Genomic DNA, 19838 nt, shown 5'->3' with positions numbered 1-19838 from the left:
TGTAATTTTCAAATGGTCCTGAGGACTTTAATTAGTTGCTTCGGGTGTGTGTGATTAGGGTTGGAACGGAACTTTAAAAGCGGGACAGTCGCTCGTCAGAAGCAGGATTTGGCACCCCAGGTGTTTTGAGAAATGAAGCTGTAGTTTCAAAAACCATAAGCATAAAAAAAAAGGACAAAAATGCAAATTACAAACAACAGCACAAATTTAAATAACAAGAAACAATTTAAATAAACAGTGCTTTATTTATTTATTTTCAGGTACAGACTATTTTACCAGTAGCATTCACGTAAGAAATACTACAGAAATGAACCAAACGTAAAAATAAAATAAGACACCGCATAGTCTCCTTTGTATGAACTAAATATGCAATGATTCTTACTAAAGACACTAGTTAATCAGTAAAGAGCAATGAGTGATTTTCTCATTTTCTGCAGTTTGATTATCATGAGCAACACTTGAGCAGCAGGTTTATTAGGCTGAAGCTGCTGTCACTTTAAGACCTAATGCACAGATCAAATATGCCAAATGCTTTGAACAGATGCAACTCATTAAAATGCTGTCAAGGAATAGTACCGTTTTTAACAGCAGGGTATTGCAATGCTTCTCTGGCGTCGGAATATCATATGTATAAATATAGTCATAATAGACTGGATATATTTTTTTTTAATGTTATCGTTTTTGGTGTAGAACAAAGACATGGTTCTTTAAAAGCTATTTAAAGCGGGTACATTTCATTACTTTAATTAAACATTTACCACCAAAAAAAAAAAAAAAAAGTAATGGAGTTACGTGAGCATCTGCTATGAAAAAGAAAAAATACTGTGGAAGATTTACAAGTAAACATATGCTCAAACATCCAGTACTCCCTCCTGCTATTACCATGCGCTGTATAAAAAGAACAGTACATCCACTAAACAAGCACTTTAAATAAAACCTTTAATGAGAAGGTTTATCAGCCAACAGTATCAACTCAGTCAAACGCTATCATTTCAGTGGTTAATGGGTCCCAAACCATAAACAGCTCACATTTACAAAATTAAAATGCTGCAGTTTCTACACTTCATGTTATGAACTGATCATAACCACACATACCAAAAGAAAAAAGAAAAATCAATGGATTGTTGCCGCTCTTAAAGTTACTGAAGAAACTCATTAGACACTCGACAGCACTCTCAAAGGACCATCAATACTGCATCAGTATAACTACAAGCAAAGTAAGAGAATATACAGATATGTTTCAGATATCGTTGAAGCTTTCTTCTTTAAAAAACATATCTATTCTAGACTGTATATTATACAGTAATGTTAAATCATATATTTCATCTTATATCAGTGAAATAGAGGTAAATCAAGACAAGAGTTGATCAATCAACAGATTCAGAAATCACAGAGACAAAATAACACTGGTTTAAAATGTACATGTGAAAGAGTTTCTAATTGTGTGCAAGTGTATCGAAAGAGAAGAGATGCACGAGGAGACAGACGATTGTAAAGGGGGAGAGGAAGTAAAGAAAAACATGAAAAGAAGTGGGTGAGGGTGAGAGGAAGAGGGGAGGCACAAAGGAGGCTCAGAGGTTGCTGAAGAGCTCGTTTCTTTTGCTCCAGTCCATCTGTGGGGCTTTCTTGTTGGAGCGTTTCTGGTGAGCGCGTTCCTTGGCCTGCTGCAGCGATATGTTCAGAGATAGTGCTGCGTCATCACTCGAGGCCTTCGCTTTTGGTTTCTCCTGCAAACGTTTCATGATTTAAATGAACATTCTACGTTTATTTCATATACTCAAGACTGTGCACAGACACAAACCTCTGGTGCTGAGGAGCTGGCCGGAGCTTCAGAAGAGGAGGTGTTGGAGGAGGTGCTGGAGGTCGACAAACTCATAGCTACTTTAGGCTTTTCTTCCTGGGTTGCTTTTCCATTCACCTACAAAAAAAAAGCATTGACATTGATATAAAAACATTAAAGGCCTGAATGCACTGTTAGGATAAAAGCTAAATGCATAAATGTAATGCAATGCATTTCTTTCTTCTGTTGAACACAAAATGATATATTTAGAAGAATCCAAGTGCCCTTTAATTGCAGTACAAAAAACAAACCCCTAGATGGACCTTGAGCCTTCAGTTGACAGTCTGACTGTGGGCCTGTCCCAACAGCCACATCTGAGGTCTTGGCCAAGTGCATGTGACAGGAAGCACACACGCAATACTGTCCCAGGTCTGATAAATACCAAAGCTAAATCCACACTATCTCTAATTGCACTTCAGAGCATTATTTAAGGCTAAGTGTATCCCATTACAGTGAAATCATGAGATCCTGAGGATTACAGCCTGAGCTAAGATACTTCATAACATTTTGAAGTAAGGTGTTAAGTGTTTATTGGTGTAGAAATGACTGTGCAAAACAATTGGAAGTGCTTTTTTTAAAAGCACCACAATTGTGTTGTCTGTTACACAAGAACTACTGAACATTTGTGACCTTGGACCACAAAACCAGTCTCAAGTCACTGGGGTATATTTTTTAGCAATAGCCAAAAAAACATTGTATGGGTCAAAATTATCGATTTTTCTTTTATGCCAAAAATCATTAGGATATAAAGATCAAATTCCAGTGAAGATATTAAGTAAATCTGTTACAGTAAATATATCAAAACTTAATGCATTGCTAAGAATTCATCTGGACAACTTTAAAGGCGATTTTCTCAGTATTTCTATTTTATTTTGCAACCTCAGATTCCAGATTTTCAAATAGTTTGATATTGTCTGATCCTAATAAACCATACATCAATGGAAAGCTTAATTTTTTTCAGCTTTTCATATGATTTCATATGAAAAACTGACACTTAAGACTGGTTTATGGTCCATGGTCACATTTAGTTTTTTCATTTAGGTTTACAAAGTATTGGAAATCGAGATGTGTGATTAAAGTTCTTTAACAACCTCATTTGCATTTTTGCAACACTGTTTGGTGTGTCCCGTCGGGTAATTAAATCTTCTACATCCACATGTGGTTTTCATGTCCACTTGAACACCAGTTAAATACATGAAAAATCATGTAAGTAACAGTTATATATAACAGTGATTTCTTTTCTCTCTGTCTGAACAAACTGCAAACTACATTAATTAGTAGGTTGGAAGGCACTAAGAATACTAGATCTTCAATCCAGGTCTCCACACCATGGTTTTTATACCAACACAAACAACTTTGGCCATCAGGCATGGGAAATCTATGATAAGGTGAGATTTTCAGTAAGTATGATTTTTTAATAAGGCTCTCATGCTCACCAAGGCAAAACAGTAATATTGCGAAATGTTATTGCAATTTAAACTTCATTTTTTAAGTTTCATTTCATCCCCTTATGGTTTACGTCTGCAATTTCAGAACAACTGATATAAACCCCATACTTCTCTGAAGTAATGATGGATTTACAGGATTTAAACTCTCTGTGCTGTCTACAGGAGTCAGGAGTCCTTTATCAGAGCCAGTCAAACATCTGAGGATGAAAGAGTGTCTGAGAAACCAGGTTTAGAGTTTGATAAAGTCACAGATGTTTGTGTTGTGTGAAGAAGAAGAGCAAAAACTCCCCTGCACACCCTCAAGATGTTTTATTATCTACTAGCAGATCCCCAGACATGCAGAGAGCTTCCATTAAGTTGGCGATTATCTGCACCTGGTTATCATTCTCTCACAGCTAGTCTAATCTAGCAGTGGGAAAACTGACAGAGAAGAGCTGCTGAAGAGGAACCAGGATTTACCTTCGTCCTGATGCTGCCTGTTTAATCCCATCACTGACGCTCAGACACTACTACACTTGATCAGCCTATCAAATGTCATTGTGTAAATTTAGCATGTGCAACTAAACATAGCACATCACACGCCCACTTTTCAAGACATTTAATGGGTCACCAGAGCTAATCTGGATTAAGTGATCAGATTCCAAAAATTAAGTACTTGTAATTAGATAAAATTACATTTTAAAATACTACTGTTACTTTTTTATGGATAACATAATTTTATGTTATTTCAGGTTTAAGAAGTATTCATCCCTGCATCAACTAATGATGAGCACATACATTTTTAATCTGAATTATCATTCCGTATATATTTCTATGTCTTTGAAGGCTTTTGTCTATCAAACACATTAAAAAGCACAAAATCACAAACGTTTTTGTTTTTTCTGATCTTCTTTCACCTAATGTACTTTAAGTACACCTGAAATTGTACAATAAATATTTTAATATGGGTTATGGTCACATGACATCCAGGTACACAAATAAAATGTTCGACTGATTTTAATTTTAATTTGTTTATGATTTCATGTATTATTAGCTTTTCATTAAATCCCCTGCAGTTCCTTCATTTACCCCAGTTGGGGAAACCTTGACATAATATAATGTTTAATTCACTTCATGTTGTTCATAACAAATAATGAAATATATTTTCTTACTATTTGTATTTTTTAATCAGGTCAAAAGTAATCTAAAAGTAGTCTGATTGCATTTAATTAAATATGTAATGTACCGATTTTTACAAACTACAATTGTTGTCATGTAACTTGGAATCAGTACTAATGTACCCCCCTGTTTGTGTCACATGCGTGTTTGCTCAGCACATATGAAGACAAGCGGTCTGAACACATTTAGTCTTCTGAACAATGAGCAACACAGACGTTCCTCACCTGATCTTCTGCATCACGGCTGGAAACAGGCTCCGGGAGAGGACCTGAGGACCCAGTGACAGACAAAGATCAATTCATTCCCTTTTTATGATCAGATATATAATTCAAATGCAATGATTTTTTTTTTTATAACATTCATGATTACAGTCCATCACTATTATTAACCAAAATGCCATTGCCAAAGGGTTTTGAGTCACAGTACAATGGCTAAACATTGAGTTCCTTCCAAGAAAAAAACAGGAAACAGACAAAAAGCCTTTATAGAATTGAATGTGAATTGGGAAACATGGCTGTTGTGGTTGAAATGATGAATAAGAGATGTGTGTGGCTGCAGCTGTCAACATCCATTCAGTGAGAAATGGAAAAGTCCGATCATGTAGTGTTGTCAATCGGTTTCTCAGAAATCAACGTTTTTTATTTTTACTTTTTACTATTTCACTTGTTGCTTTATTACCTTGAAAAAGCCTCCAGTGAAGTAACACATATAATATGTTGTGCTTCTTTGTGTCATAGTGGGGTGGCTGGGCCGCATTAAGTGTGTATTTCTCAAACTGTTTCCATGGTCCTGATCACCAAGACAACATGCTGCCAGTGCGCTGTTGACTTTGGCGGATTCTCTCAGTGCCATCGCAGGCCTCGAGTTGATGTTTAACCGGCAGTCTGTTACTATGTCAAAGTGTGTGTGTAACATGGTGTGAAATGTTTGACAAAGTGAACAAAGTTGTTCTTGATCAGCAAAACCACACTTACGGTCAAGGGTGAGATGAACAGAAACCCACTTTGCACATAAAAAAACACGCTATAGCTGGTTCATTTGTTACTCTTGTACCTGTGAGATGTTTCTCAGTCGGAAGGACACCACAGCTACTGAAGAAAGCGTCTGTCTCAGGATCCACCACCAGCATTCTGGTCTCATCTCCTCCTGCCTTGATGGCCGCCACCACCTCTGAATGATGCATTGTGTAAACAGGAACGCCATTCACCTGCCGAAACGACAGACGTGAATTCAGACATTTGGACTTAAATTGTGATAAGGAAGAGTTATGGAAATGCTGAAGGTTTTCATTCATTCTGATATATCTGGATATTTAAATGAACAATAGTTTCTCTGGATCATTCAAAGCATGTGGCTGCAGTGGTCAGCATTTCTTAGTCAATTTAATTCATTGCTTTACGGTAATTTAATTTCAATGCAATTTAATTTAATTGTAAAAACACAATTATATTAAAATCTAAGTTACAAATAACATTTTTTTTTTATTATTTGTTGATCAGTAATTACTTTTTTACTAAATTTAATTTATTCCTCTAAGGTAACTTCATTTTAATGTACCATAATTTAAATATAATTCATTGTAAATGCTAAAATATTATTAGATAATTTAAAATTAAATGACAACAAATTGAACAAAGGGGAATAACATAAAATAATTAATTAGTATTTTTTAATTCTTAATTTGTATTTTATTTATTGTTTTAAAATAATATAATTTCAGTGTAACATCATTATAATTGTACTTAAATGTAATATAATTTAAATGTATGAATATATCAATTAATTACATTTAAACACAATTTTAAATGAAACCATAAACTACATTTAAAAACTAAAAACTCTAATTTAACTTTTTTTTTCTAATTTAACTAATTTAACAGAAAGTCTAATCCCACGACCATGACTTCTCTGGTTCACAGAGAAGAGGCACCTGGGAAAAAACTGAGGTTCTGTTGGTCTGTCCCATAATGCCAGAGGCTAAGGAATCTGCGTGGGAGATTCAGGGCAGGAGTGGGCTCTTAGGAATGCAGATCCCACTCTCCCGTTCTGCAGGCAATTAAAACACAGTGGACAAACAACAGCCCCCTTATGTGTCCTTTAAACAGCCCTATTAGACACACACACACACACACACAACAAGAGGCCATGCTCACAGAACAGGGAAGCAAAAAGCAGAATTCATCAGAGCGAGTGTGAACCACACTTGTGTTTGTGAACAGGCACAGCATGTTCAGGTAAAGCCACGTGACTCCACATGATGCCTGACATTTAAATGTCTCAGCACTCTGGAATCTGAGATGGAACGCGGGAAATGGGAGTGAAATTAAGAACGGGGATCCTGAGTGTGTGAAAACACTCAGAGCTTTGGAGAACGGCGGCTGAATGAAGTCAGTGTTCAAAGAAAAGGGTTCGGTGGCATTCTGAGACGAGGCTTTAAAATAAAACATGTTCGTAGTCAGGCCGAAGAGGACCAGATTTGTGCTCAGGGTTCATAACTGTGTCAACCAGTCACAAAACCAGTGAAACATGATTACTTCAAATGTGTGAATGAAATTTAAAACTGTGAAAAACACATGATCACAGATTGAGTTACAAGTCAGCCAAAAACACTTAACCATTACCCTCAGAACATTTACATACTAAAGTCAAGGACACACACTGAAAATCTTCTTTATATCCAAGAGTGATTCCCCTGAAGTCACTCCCAAAATTACGATGACTGACATAATAACACTTGACTGGAAAACAGTGACGCATCTCAGATTGGCTTTTAATGACATCATTGGTATCTGTTCTGTACACAACACACTGTTGCCATTAGCTGAAGCCTTCAGGAAGGAATTCAGTTAAAGAACACACTTCACTCTTGTAAATAACCAAACTCTGAACAGATTAGGATTGAACACAAAGAGAAATGGGTCTTTTATTTATATTTATTTGTCTAACCTCACTTTCTTCATTTCACTGACCTCCTTAACATCAGGTATTTACATGCGTTTAGACAATGCTGAATAAATATATATTTGTTTGTATATAGAAAGAACACAAACGGGGCTTTCTTTGAACCGTTTTAAGACCTCCATCATATAGCTGTGGTAAGTGGATTAAGCCTGGCCTTATATCAGTGGTTTGATAAAGATATGTGACTCTGAGCTCTCCTCAGGCGTTCAGTAATCCCAGCACTCCCGGAGAGACAGTAATTACACCAGCCACTCCTTTACTGATAGATAATAATGAGATTAACGCTCTGGAAACACTGTCCAAAACGCGCAGGCATTTACAGTTAACGCTCTGTTTAAGTATAACATGCGCAAAATACCACTCTGGCTCTAAAATTTAGTCTAACGTTAGTCATAAACAGTCTATGGTTAGGCTAATGAAATACATTATAAGGTGGGAGAATTTCAAATTAGATTATCACTAAATGTTTTTTAATGAATGATGCCAATGGCAATATCTAGAAAGAAGGAAGGCCGCTGGCTGATATAGCTTCACTATATACATAATACAATGTATAATAACCCAATAAATAATAATACAATTACAGAAACTGTACACAACATTTCAGAAATTAATGAAATAAATATGCTACACAGTATTATCTCGCGGAAACGGAGGAAACGGAGCTGCTCGTGTGTGAGCAAATAGATAGCCTATTGCGGACCTGCCTATACTAACACGCTCTTTAAATAACAAAGAAAAGACATTGCGCCAGACTTTAGACCAAGTTTGAGTTGGTCTATGGCGCAGTCTATTTTTAGCTCCTTAAAATAGCATTGCGCCAGCAATGCGCCTGAACACATCTCTTTTTTAGACCAGCACGCCCACGGGTGCACAAATGGTCGCAAATGCATTTGTTAATTAAACAACATGGCGCCGGACTTAAACTAGCAAACACACTTGCACTGCACTTTGCGTCGCATTGGGCCAGGTGTATGACAGGGCCTGTCTTATGCTCACCAGTGATGCATTTATTTGATCAGAAATTCTGTTAATGAACAGTAGTAATATTGTGAAATGTTCTTGCAGTTTAAAATGAGAGTTTTCTATTTTGAAATGTAATTTATTGTGGTGACGGCAAAGCTGAATTTTCAGTTCTTTGACATTTCTTATTATTAGCAATGTTGAGGCCAGTTGTTCTGCCAAATTTCACGGAAACGTGATATATATATATATATATATATACATATATTTTCTAGATTCTCTGATGAATAGAAAATTCAAAAGAACAGCATATACCGTAATTCCTCAAATAAAAACCGGTATACAAATAAACGTCGGGCCTCTGATAGTGGCCGGGGGCGTGGTCAACACGGACAAATAAAGGCCGGGGGAAAATTTGTGCTACCGAGCCAGATAACGAACGCATACTGCCGGACTCGTTCTCGAGTCAAGAACCGGTTGCATCGTTTTTCGGATCACCAGAACACTGAACCGAGAACCGTTTCTGTCGGACGCGTCCGATTCGAGAACAGCTGATGATACTGCGCATGCGTGATTCAGCGTGAAGCCGACTGACACAGAGCATGTCTGAACCGAACTGATTCTTTTGGTGATTGATTCTGAACTGATTCTGTGCTAATGTTATGATCTCGGTCCACTGGAACGCTATCGCTTTTAATTTAAAACAGGTTATTTAAAACAATTACTTATCAAACAGATGGAATTAGAAATAAAGGCCTGCCTCTAATAAAAGCCTGCTTCAAATAAAAGCCTGTTACCTTCTACATTTCAGATAAATAAAGGCCCCGGCTTTTATTTGCGGAATTATGGTATTTAACTTTTGATCTATTAAATGCATTTGTACTGAATACAATTATTAATTCCTTTCAAATAAAAATCTAACACGACTTTTTAGGAGAGACCTTGTGTTATAGGTTTATTTTATATATATATATATATATATATATATATATATATATATATATATATATATATATATATATATATATTAATACAAACATATATGTAGAAAGAGAGGCACTATCTGAACACAAAAGTTTATTACCATACATTCCAGAAGTACACACACAGTTGTTAAAATTACTGATTAAATATGGTGTATTATACCTCCACTATTTTATCTTGTGGCCGAAGTCCAGATTTCTCTGCTGGGGAGTCCTCATCCACCGCCCTGATGTACTGGCCAGGTTTCGTCTTCTCTGTGTGCAGGTTAAAGCCATATCCTGTGGCACCCTTCTTCATGTGACAGAGACGTGGACGCAGCTCGTTCTTTGATTCCTAAGAGATAATAAACAAGGAAGGAAATTACGAAATTACGACAGTTCATACACTGATATATCCAAAACAGACAAAGCAGAATGTATAATTGAGAACATTTCAAGATATCAAATACGTATACATTTTTTGTCAGTCATAATAAGATACATATCTTTCAAATGTAAACTAAAGCTAAGAAGTTTGTACAAAGCAACAATCCTAATCCCCTTCACCGCTAGGACATTTTCAAAAAAAAAACTGTGCATGAGACATATTATAATGTACAAAAGAAAGAACTTCTAAAAAGCAAAGCCAACCACCCCAATCGATAAACCATATCTGAACAAGTCACCTGCTTCCTGAAACCTTCCACAATAATCTGAACAACACTTTCTAAACAAAACCACAGAAATGTACAAAATCTACAAAGCAATCGATTAGAAGTTAGAAATAAACTTTATACCATTTCAAAGAGGATTCAGTACATCAACATCCCGAGATGAAGCACTGAAAAGTAGAAGTAATGAAACTGACCTGTCATCTGTGTACTTCCCTCTTTAGCAAACCAGCCTATAATATATGGCTGAAATTATACAAACAGATAAGAAATCAAACATATACCTGCTGTGCTCACGGACATATTGATCTATGAATCAAAAACATACATGAGCTGGCAAAGTATGAAAACAAATAGAGAAAGACGTTTGTTCACGTTTATTATAAAATCATATTAAAATAATATCGTTTTAGCGTTGTTTACAGTCTTCTAACATAGTTATAGGCCAATGTTTTGGCTTTTTTTTCCAAATTAAATTTTTTCCATTCAATTGTTTTCTGTATTCTGTTTTTATTTTTTTGTAGTCTCTGTTTTAATGGTTATATTAAATTTTAAAAAGCATTTCTACTTAATTGAAATCATGAAACGTATACAATTCAACAGCATTTTTAATAGTTTAAGAAGAATTTTTTTAAGGCCCTCAGAAATACATACATGCATACATATATATATATATATATATATATATATATATATATATGGACTATTTTTATATTATATATTAATGTGTTCATGTAGGCTACTCATATATTGAAGTGGCAGAGGCTGAAATAACTGCTTCATTATTTGTGTAATAAATGAAACCACATGTCTGCACCATTTATTCATACAGAGTCAAGCAGAACACGCAGGATTTCTATTTAAATTGTTTATGTTTTTTGTGTCCTAATATTCAGAGAAACTAGTCCATATTGCATTTTGGTTTAAGTCTACTGTCTTACTTTTGATTTATTCATCCAAAATTTGGCAAATCCGTGACATTCCAAGTAAAGTAAATTCCATTTTTATGACCAAATTCTGTGATTCCTTCCACGATTTCCATATCGCATTCCCACATCACCATCAATAACACTCAAGTAACAACATCAATAATAATATATAATACACTGTATATATATAATACACTGAAACTATTTATGAGATGAATCATGATTTGTTATTTTAATCTTTAAATTAACCTATTTTATATAATAAAAGGGTAACTCAAAATTATTACAAGTGCCTCGATCAATGAAACACAGTACAGACCAACTGCAAAACAATTCACCACACAAGTGTGTCAAAAGGTGCTCATGATAGTCCAACACTGGCAATACCAAGACAGCAGTACAAAGCTGCAGTGTACAGGCTGCATACAGTTCTTCCCGGGAGGCCTGCTCTTCTGGGAAACCGGATACTAGTGCGGAGTGAAGGGGTTAGGACTAGGGTCACTGAATGTGCTTGACACGATTAACAATACCAGCTCTTCAGAAATCACTAGCTGAGGGCTAACCACAGGTCACAGATACAGCTGACAAGGGAAAAGATATCCTCATTGCTGTCCCCCAAAGAAAACCTGCCTGACTGTAGCCACTAAAGAAAGGAAGAACTCTTCTAACAGGTGACTATGCACAGGCAAGACCTATCTGAGCTCTGATTAGCATAGGCTTAGCCAGCAGAGGCCATATGTTACGCTAAGAGTTTAATCCCTCCTGCTGAACATAAGGCTGCAACTGAAGAGCTCTGTTCGGGGATAGTTTGTGGACGGTGTGTGGCAAAGTGGTTAAAGTAAGGCCTGGTAATCAGAGCCATGAGCTATTACCAGTTGTGGCCTTGATCAAAGCACTTAACCCCAGACTGCCCCGGAGAGAGTGTCCCTGTAATAAGTGTACTTTAAGTCACTTTGGATAAAAATGTCCGCTTAAAGACTCACTGCTAACTATAGAGAAGTATGGTATCTGAATGTACAAATATGAATGGAAGAAGGCCATGTGACAGAAAAGATTCTGTATGGGTTTTCCTCTTTAAGTCAGGATTATTTTTATATTTTAAGTATTTAAACAATAGAAACAAACAATGTACATAATAATCAAAATGCTTTCATCATGAGCATGCCTCAAAGTGAACTATTATTGCCATTTAGTAGAAGATGCACATCCAAAATTCTCTAAAGCAGGTGCTTAGAAGAAATGCAAAAAATTTGTATAATTTAATTAATTGCAACGTTTTTACCTTTATTCATAGTTCATAGTTCATAGTTCATAGTTTTATTCATTAAATTATAAAAATCTAAAAATAGCAAAATAGATGATTCTGTTTATCTGTGATGCATATATGAGTCTGACTGTTCAGACAAACCAGATTTGTGAAAATATATATTTTTTTCAAAAATACAGACACACCATTATTTGAACTGATGAAGACTGCTTGTGGTTGAAACGTTGCAGTTCATTAATTTAGAAAAAAAAAATATATATTTGGGAGCAAAAAACCACAATGGTGATACAGAAATGTCTTTCTTTTCAATGTCCTTCACAACAATTTGAAGTATTTTTCTAGCTTAACTGTGCTGGATGGGTTAGCAAACAAGTTCTTGACTTTAAATACTGACCAAACTGGCAAGAGACTAACATCAGGTCTTATTTCACCCAGCAAAACTGTAACTTTCCTGCCAAAGTGATGTATCCACATCTGACTATGTTTGACAGAAGGTTCACAATGTCCTGAGAGGACTGGACATACAGTCAGGAATATTATACAATGTTATCCGCTCTCTAGGTGGGTCTTTCATAAAACACGTGTGACAGTCACAATGTTTTTAAATGCCTCTGATACTATGCACACAATTAGACACCGAAGATCACTCAGCATGTACTAAATGATACACCCCTGCTGTGATAAGATACAAAGCTGCCTGATAAAGCCATAGACTGTTATCACTGTATTGGTTCTTCTAGTTTCTTCATTACCAATTACATGTAACCTCTGCTAACTCTTCCGCCCAAGGAAGCCCTTCTCGTAAGCAAATTTGGGTTGGAAAGTATGAACTAAGCGGATTAGATGATATAGTATGATATGGAAATCATGCTGCATTTCCACCCAATGAAAAGCAAAAGCAAAAGAATGCAGCGGATGAGGAGAGCTGATGTCTCTGGCATATCAGTGTTTGGCCGTGTCGGGTTGAGAGTAAAGGGAGAATTGTGGGAGTGTGGGAAAGGGCTTGGGTGTGGACTGCTATCTCCGAGAAGGGTTTGGCAGGGCCCCACACATTCACAATGCAAAGATGAAATCATCCGCTTTGATAAGATTCCTGGAACACTGCACTGGGATTTTATGAAAGAAATCTTATCAAAATCCACGTGAAGAGAAGGACACACAAATGAGAGATGCATATGATCTAAGACATATTGAGGTGAATGTCACAAACTCTGTCGAGAACCAGTCTGGGTCATTTTTCATCTCAAAATCCCAAGAAAAGTAAAAAGAAATTATATTTGCATAAGGAATGAAGCCTGTTTTCAGAATTACAAATTCTTTGGTATTGTGACATATTTTTTATATTGTGACAATAATAATTCTCTTTATGCAATTAGAAAAATATTCTCAAAACTTGAGAAAAACTAAAAAACTCATTGTAATACTTGCTGTCCTACCTTATACTGATGAAAAAAGAAAGAAAAAAAAAAAACATTGTCACAGTGCATTGCTCTTAATCTGCCTTCATTTGCAAACTATTTTTAAAGGTGTCATTGGTAAATAGCTTGTTAATCATGTTCTTATTTGGTAAAGTTTAGATTAGGAAACAAAAGAAAAAATAGGCATTTGGCAAGAGATGTGGCAAGATATAGATGTGTCTGATTGCTCATAAGAGCAGGGTTTTAATTCGAGAGGATCTGCTTTGTAAACAGTTTTACCAAACTGAAATGAGATATGAGGAAATAAGCCTATCATTTATATGTCATGAAAGCATTCAAGCGCACAACGGAACTAGTTTCTAACAATAAACTAGCCTTAAACTACGGCATGCTATAATACAGTACATGATGAAAGCCTGTGATCTCTTGTCGTTATGCATGAAACTCACAGAGTTCCTTTACGGAAGTGTAGAGTTCCTTTATGGAATATACTCTTCACTAAACATTCTCCCTCTGGGCCTCCTTTTGCCTTTGGGTTATTCAATATAGGAAGCTGAAGTCAGCAGAGGGAATACTTTTCTCCTGTCCACAGCTGAAGTAGGGTAAAGTCCTTTTAAACTACAGTATCTGACAAAGACCTTCATTCACTATCAATCCTCCTGAGAGTCTGCGTGACATAACATGAACCCGTGGCACCTGTGGCCTTCAGAGTATTGGCAAAGAGTTCAATGATTACAGAGAAAAATGAAAATGTAGCAGTAACTTTTAGACTTATCTCTCCTTGACTTCCCACATAGTGTGTTCTTGTTCTTCTTCACAAAAGGAGACATTTTGAAATATCGCACTGCTTCATCTTTTTCAGCCATTTACAAACGTGAACTGAAGTGTCCAACTACAAAAAGAGTGCAACGTTGCATAAAAGTACCATCCGCTTACAACAGTACAAGGTCAGCTAGGTTCAAAATAGACTAGACTTCATCTGACTATTAAAAAATAAACATTGAGACAGTTTTCTTTTGTGTTCCACTGAAGAAAGTAAGTCATACAGGTTTGGAACGACTTAAGGGTGAGTGAAAGGAATGATGGAATTTTTATTTTTGGGAACTGTCGCATACCATTATGTAAACCTGTTTTTCATGAGCCCAGAGTGGAAAGGCCCGAACCTAGCCCACTTCCAGCTCACGGCAGGCCTCAATGAATCCTCCAGCAGCCCTATAAAGATACTACAGATCGATGATACAAAGGTTAATGACTTTATAGCTCACTTTAGTAACTCATAATCTTGTCCTTGGTTTGCTCAACTCTTAAAGGACTGGGGTAGGGTTGGTCAAACATGAACTGATGATTGAAAACAATAATTATCCTTAAACATAACCTGGGCTGTCCAAGTAAACAAACTTTATTTAAAACCTACATCATGTGATATACTGGCATATTGGTTCAGGCAAACGCAATAAAGGAGCATTTTCTAATAGTATGATGCAACATTGATTGCATGAATGTGAAGATGAGAAGAGCTGGCAAAGAAACCATAAATATATTTATAGGCCTGAGGCTTTGGATCCAAGATGTGCGCTTGCAAAACTCAACAGCCAATAATTAACCTGTAGAGATTTGAAAACTGCCAACCAACAGCAAAATGCACAGCCATGTAGCAAGAGCAGTGAGGTGAGGACTGATATGACTGGTATAACTGCTCGTGTCATTTCAAAATGCAACAGACCACAGCCGGAAAAAAGGCGATCTTGTAACCAAGGAAGTGGTTAATTCAAATGTGCGAACATCCCTCCCTCTCTCAGGGTTAGACATTCAGCTTGAGAGACTACTTTTGAAATTCTTAGTGGTGAACATCTAGAGAACGTGTGGCTGCCAAACACACCCTAAGATGTTGTATTGTTTCTGCTCAAATGTATTGTTGTCCAAGATTAAATATATATATTTTTTTACAGAATAAAATGTAAACTTGTGCTTTGCCCATAAAAAGTCTCTTTCAATGATACTAGAGTGTTAGAAGTGGTTTCCAAGGTAATTCTATGCGGTTGCTAAGGTATTCAGTAGGTGTTTGGGGTGTTGCTATGCCACTGCTAGGGTGTTGTGATGCTAATTGTGAAGTAAAAAAAAAAACAATCCCATGATATTCAGGCATATGGTCCCTCAGTGATTTAAGTTTATGGTAAAAGTATATTTGTGGGATTCTCTGTCTATCTCATCACCTAGCAGTCAAAAATTCCACGTGATTACTTAGAAAATGAACCAGAAAGCACTGCTCAATAAGCTGTACGATTTGAGAAACATTCATATCCATAGCACAATAGAAATCTACACATTTAGAATTACAATTTTCAATAATAATCTTCAAAAATAGACACAAAAAAGTGAGAAAATTAGCTGGGAGTATATCAAGGTTAAAATACATATGATATATCAAAGGCCTCGAAAACGATTAAGACCGCTTTCACCAGTCTATAACTGTAGCGGTATTATAAAACAATGGCATTTTTAACATTGGTGAAGTCTGGAAGTAGGCCACTTCAATCTTTTCATCATCCACTTAAAATGAGGCTAATCTAAATAATAAATAAACCACTGAATGGACAGCAGTGATTGATATATCATCACATGCTGCTTATTATAAATAGAATTAAAGCAAACTATTGAGGACTGTCCCAAAGAAACACCCCCTTTCTTTCCTCCCAACACACCTGCAGTTATGAAGGAACCACTATCCGAATATAATTCAGATGTTTGCAATGTCAAGAAATATTCCAGACTTTTTAGAAATCATCTGCTCTGCCTCTTTTCCATCATTTATTGTCAAACACAATGCGAGCAAGCTGGTCTGAGTGTAATCCTCTCTGAAAACTCATCTCAGTAAGTAAACAGCATCCCGCAGGGCACTGCCATCAACTACAAAGCTTAGTCTGGGTTTAACTGACAGCCGATCCAAGGATGTTCCCTCCAGCGGCTTTTCATTTCTGAATGATCACAGAGAGGAAGGATGGGACGCAGGAGGGTGAGAGGAAAACGACACAACAGAGGGACCATTCATGGTTGACTGAGGGCTTCAAAAACACTTCGATAATTGCTGGAAAGAAATGTGATTACAATCCATATTGTTCCAGGGACTCTAAATAACTGTTATTGAGCAGAGGCCTTCTCTGGTCCGCCAAGGTTATGACGATTGAAGTTATTTCTAGCTCATGCTACATAATCAGAAAAGGGACTGATAAACACGGGCCTGTATGCCATTATGTAAAAGAATAACTAGCATCTAAATTGCACACTGGATATTTGCTTTTGCTGTGATGGCACTTTCAGAAACTGCTTGCCTTCTATAGTAACTTATAACTCGATTTGTGTCTGTGTCAGTACCAAATGTCTCTGAATAATCCATATTATTTGATCAACCGTTCATGTAATAGAGTTGTTTGCTTTATTAGGTTTGGTCTTCTGTACACATCAGAATCTTTTAGATAAAATATCTCAATTCTACTCTGTGGCCTTCTTTCTCTCTAATCAGGCTTCTGCACCCAAACAAAGAGTAACTTTCCACAATAAACCCCCTTCAGTGCTCAAGGATCTCCAAGGCAAGGGATTGAAACTTTATTGGGGTCAGCTTAGTCTGCTGGCTTTTGTCCTCAACTCGAATAATTACAACTCAAGAAATGTGTGTGTGTGTGCTCATATGGTACGGAATATAAATATATATATATATATATATATATATATATATATATATATATATATATATATATATATATATATATATATATATATATTCCGCAGAAGAAAGTCATATTTAGTTTAGAATGACATGAGGGTGAGTAAATGGTGCTCACTGAAAGGCCTTCATATTAACATCACAGGATTAAAGACTGCTTTTTAGATTCTTATTACACAATTGGTGCAAATCACTTTCAGACCTTGTACTGTGTTACATAAAAATGTTGTATCACATGAAAGCCATGCAAATGACCTATACACCCTATGTGGTTATGTAATCTTAAAACTTCAACAGTGGCAAATGATCAAAGAGCCCAGTTATGACAATCAATATGATGTGTAACTGATCTATGTGGAGAATTTGTCCACTTCTTCCTTATAGACAAAGCTTTTATCAGAAACCTATTATCAGTTATCATTTACTGCCAATTAACAATAACGTCTAATAAGTAAAAATGGATTGGTCATTTACTATGAATAGTATAGTTTTATTTATTAAGTGAACAGGCCTGGAATTTGGTTAATGCATCTGATGAAAGGCATCGTCCCCAAAAAAGCGGAAAATATGACTGTCCTCATGTCTGACAGGTCAGACTGGAAGCAATGTAAAACCAGTGATACCTGTGACGTAACACAAAGATTATCTGATTTGAAACATGTAAATGTCCTCAAACATTTCAGAAGGGCCGCACCTGTTCATTTCCCCACAAAACACTGTGTTGTTAGGAGCACATATCCACAACAAGTGGCCTGGTCATTAAACAATGTGCAAATGAAACATAGGGAAATGTACAAATGGGATTTTCTGTGGACAGCATGTACTCTTAAGCTCTGCTGGGTAATATAATATTGGTAGGCTATAATGTTAGTATAATATTATATGATTTTTTTTCTGGATCAATTAAGGTATTCAAAATGTGCACTAGAAGATGGAATTGATACAAAACAATGACTTGAATACACCTCTTCCATAGAAAGAAATAGAATAGAAAGAAACTCCAGAAAATGATTAATTTATGTGAACCCAAGTGTATTTAAAGGCCAATTAAAGTATTTTAGTTTAATGGTTTCACCGCTTGGTATTTTGAGTGACTGAATCGTAATATATGTGGTGGAAAAGATGTAGGCCTACAAACAGTTTTGTTTACAAAAATGTATGAAACATACATGAATGCATATATAGATAATTGATAAAACATATATTTTAAACTAGGTTTTTAAAAGAAGTATCTACTTTAATCTCGAACATCTTTGTTTGACATTAACCTATTTAGCCCTACACATTTACTATTAATATTATGAAGTATATTGTATGACGACATCTGCCAAACTTGACGCACGTGGAGAAGACTCAACTTGTTCGCAGCTTAAAATCCAAAATAAGTTTTTAAGTGATGGAGATTTGCTCATGAAAGCTGTTGAACTCACCTTGGAGCTCACGCTCAGTCTATCCATGCGTATGTCCCCATTTGTCTCCGGGACGGGGGTGGACTCCCTTGGTGTCCCGTTCTTCATCTCCTCTTCATGGTCCGATTCAGCACTGCTCGGTATCGGTATCCCATCAGTCACATACTCTTTCTGGCACTTCAAGTTGTGCTTCTGCAGCAGGTTTGCGGTCTCTGCGTCCATCACGATGAGCTCTAGTTTGCCCGTGATGTCTCTTATGCGGGACACCACCTGTTGATGCTTAGCGTTCTCCACATTCTCCCCGTTTACGAACACCAGCTTGTCTCCGGCCAGCAGACCCGCCACGGCAGCAGGAGAGTCGGCTTCCACATGCCGGATGAACTGACCTGGCTTGTTCTTTTCACCGTGGAGATGGAAACCGTAGCCGTTGTCCCCTTTTTCTAAGACGCACAGCTTTGGCCTGAGGTCGCTGGACATTTTGAAACTTTAAGACTTACACAAAAGCAGCAGTCCGGTTGAACTGAAAGTTGGAGGCAACAACAAAAAGTAGTTTATGTGAAGAGAAGAGTCCGCGCCGCCCACTCAGCGTCTTCCCCGTGTTGCAACACTGTAAGTCAAATCGCAATTTTCTTTGAAGAGTAGACAGTCAGCGCTTCACGGACCCGCCTCCTTCTGTTCCTCTCACTGATTGGAACTTTCACTTGTCAATCAAAAGGACGTCATGCGAGTTCTCTGGCACAGTTTCGTAGGGGCTATGGGTTGTAGGGATGGGCGATACCACATATTTTGTTTCGATACTTTTAATGGCCAGTATCGTCGATATCAATACCGATAGGATACTTCTAAACTGAACTTTTAGATTTAATTATTATGAGTAAAATGGGTGATAATACCTACTTAACTTTATATTTGAAATTCATTTCAACATTAAATATCCCTTAATTGCAACTTATTATGATATATTTTTTATATGCACATGGTTAAAATATGTTTACTGTAGTGGTAACCAAGGAAATCTACAAATACTATAGTTAAACTATCTTCACTTTACCATGGTTCATTGTCATAAGGGACTGCCAGTAATAGACTGT

The 19838-nt window shown here is 36.5% G+C and overlaps 1 protein-coding gene across 1 annotated transcript; it reads right to left on the bottom strand.

The window, feature by feature from the left end:
• Positions 1-225: 225 nt before the first annotated feature.
• On the bottom strand, positions 226-19471 carry LOC127968973 (Na(+)/H(+) exchange regulatory cofactor NHE-RF1-like). Its single transcript, XM_052570480.1, has 6 exons — positions 18769-19471; positions 9517-9687; positions 5500-5653; positions 4671-4714; positions 1802-1918; positions 226-1727 (listed from the first exon to the last, which is right to left on the bottom strand). The coding sequence occupies exons 1-6, from the start codon at positions 19222-19224 to the stop codon at positions 1572-1574; spliced, it is 1098 nt and encodes a 365-aa protein (XP_052426440.1). The 5' UTR covers positions 19225-19471; the 3' UTR covers positions 226-1571.
• Positions 19472-19838: the final 367 nt, after the last annotated feature.

The sequence above is a fragment of the Carassius gibelio genome, chromosome B12 (assembly GCF_023724105.1).
Source record: "Carassius gibelio isolate Cgi1373 ecotype wild population from Czech Republic chromosome B12, carGib1.2-hapl.c, whole genome shotgun sequence".
NCBI lineage: Eukaryota > Metazoa > Chordata > Actinopteri > Cypriniformes > Cyprinidae > Carassius > Carassius gibelio.
The sequence above is the reverse complement of the archived record's forward strand: the minus strand, read 5'-3'. Positions and strand labels throughout refer to the sequence as shown.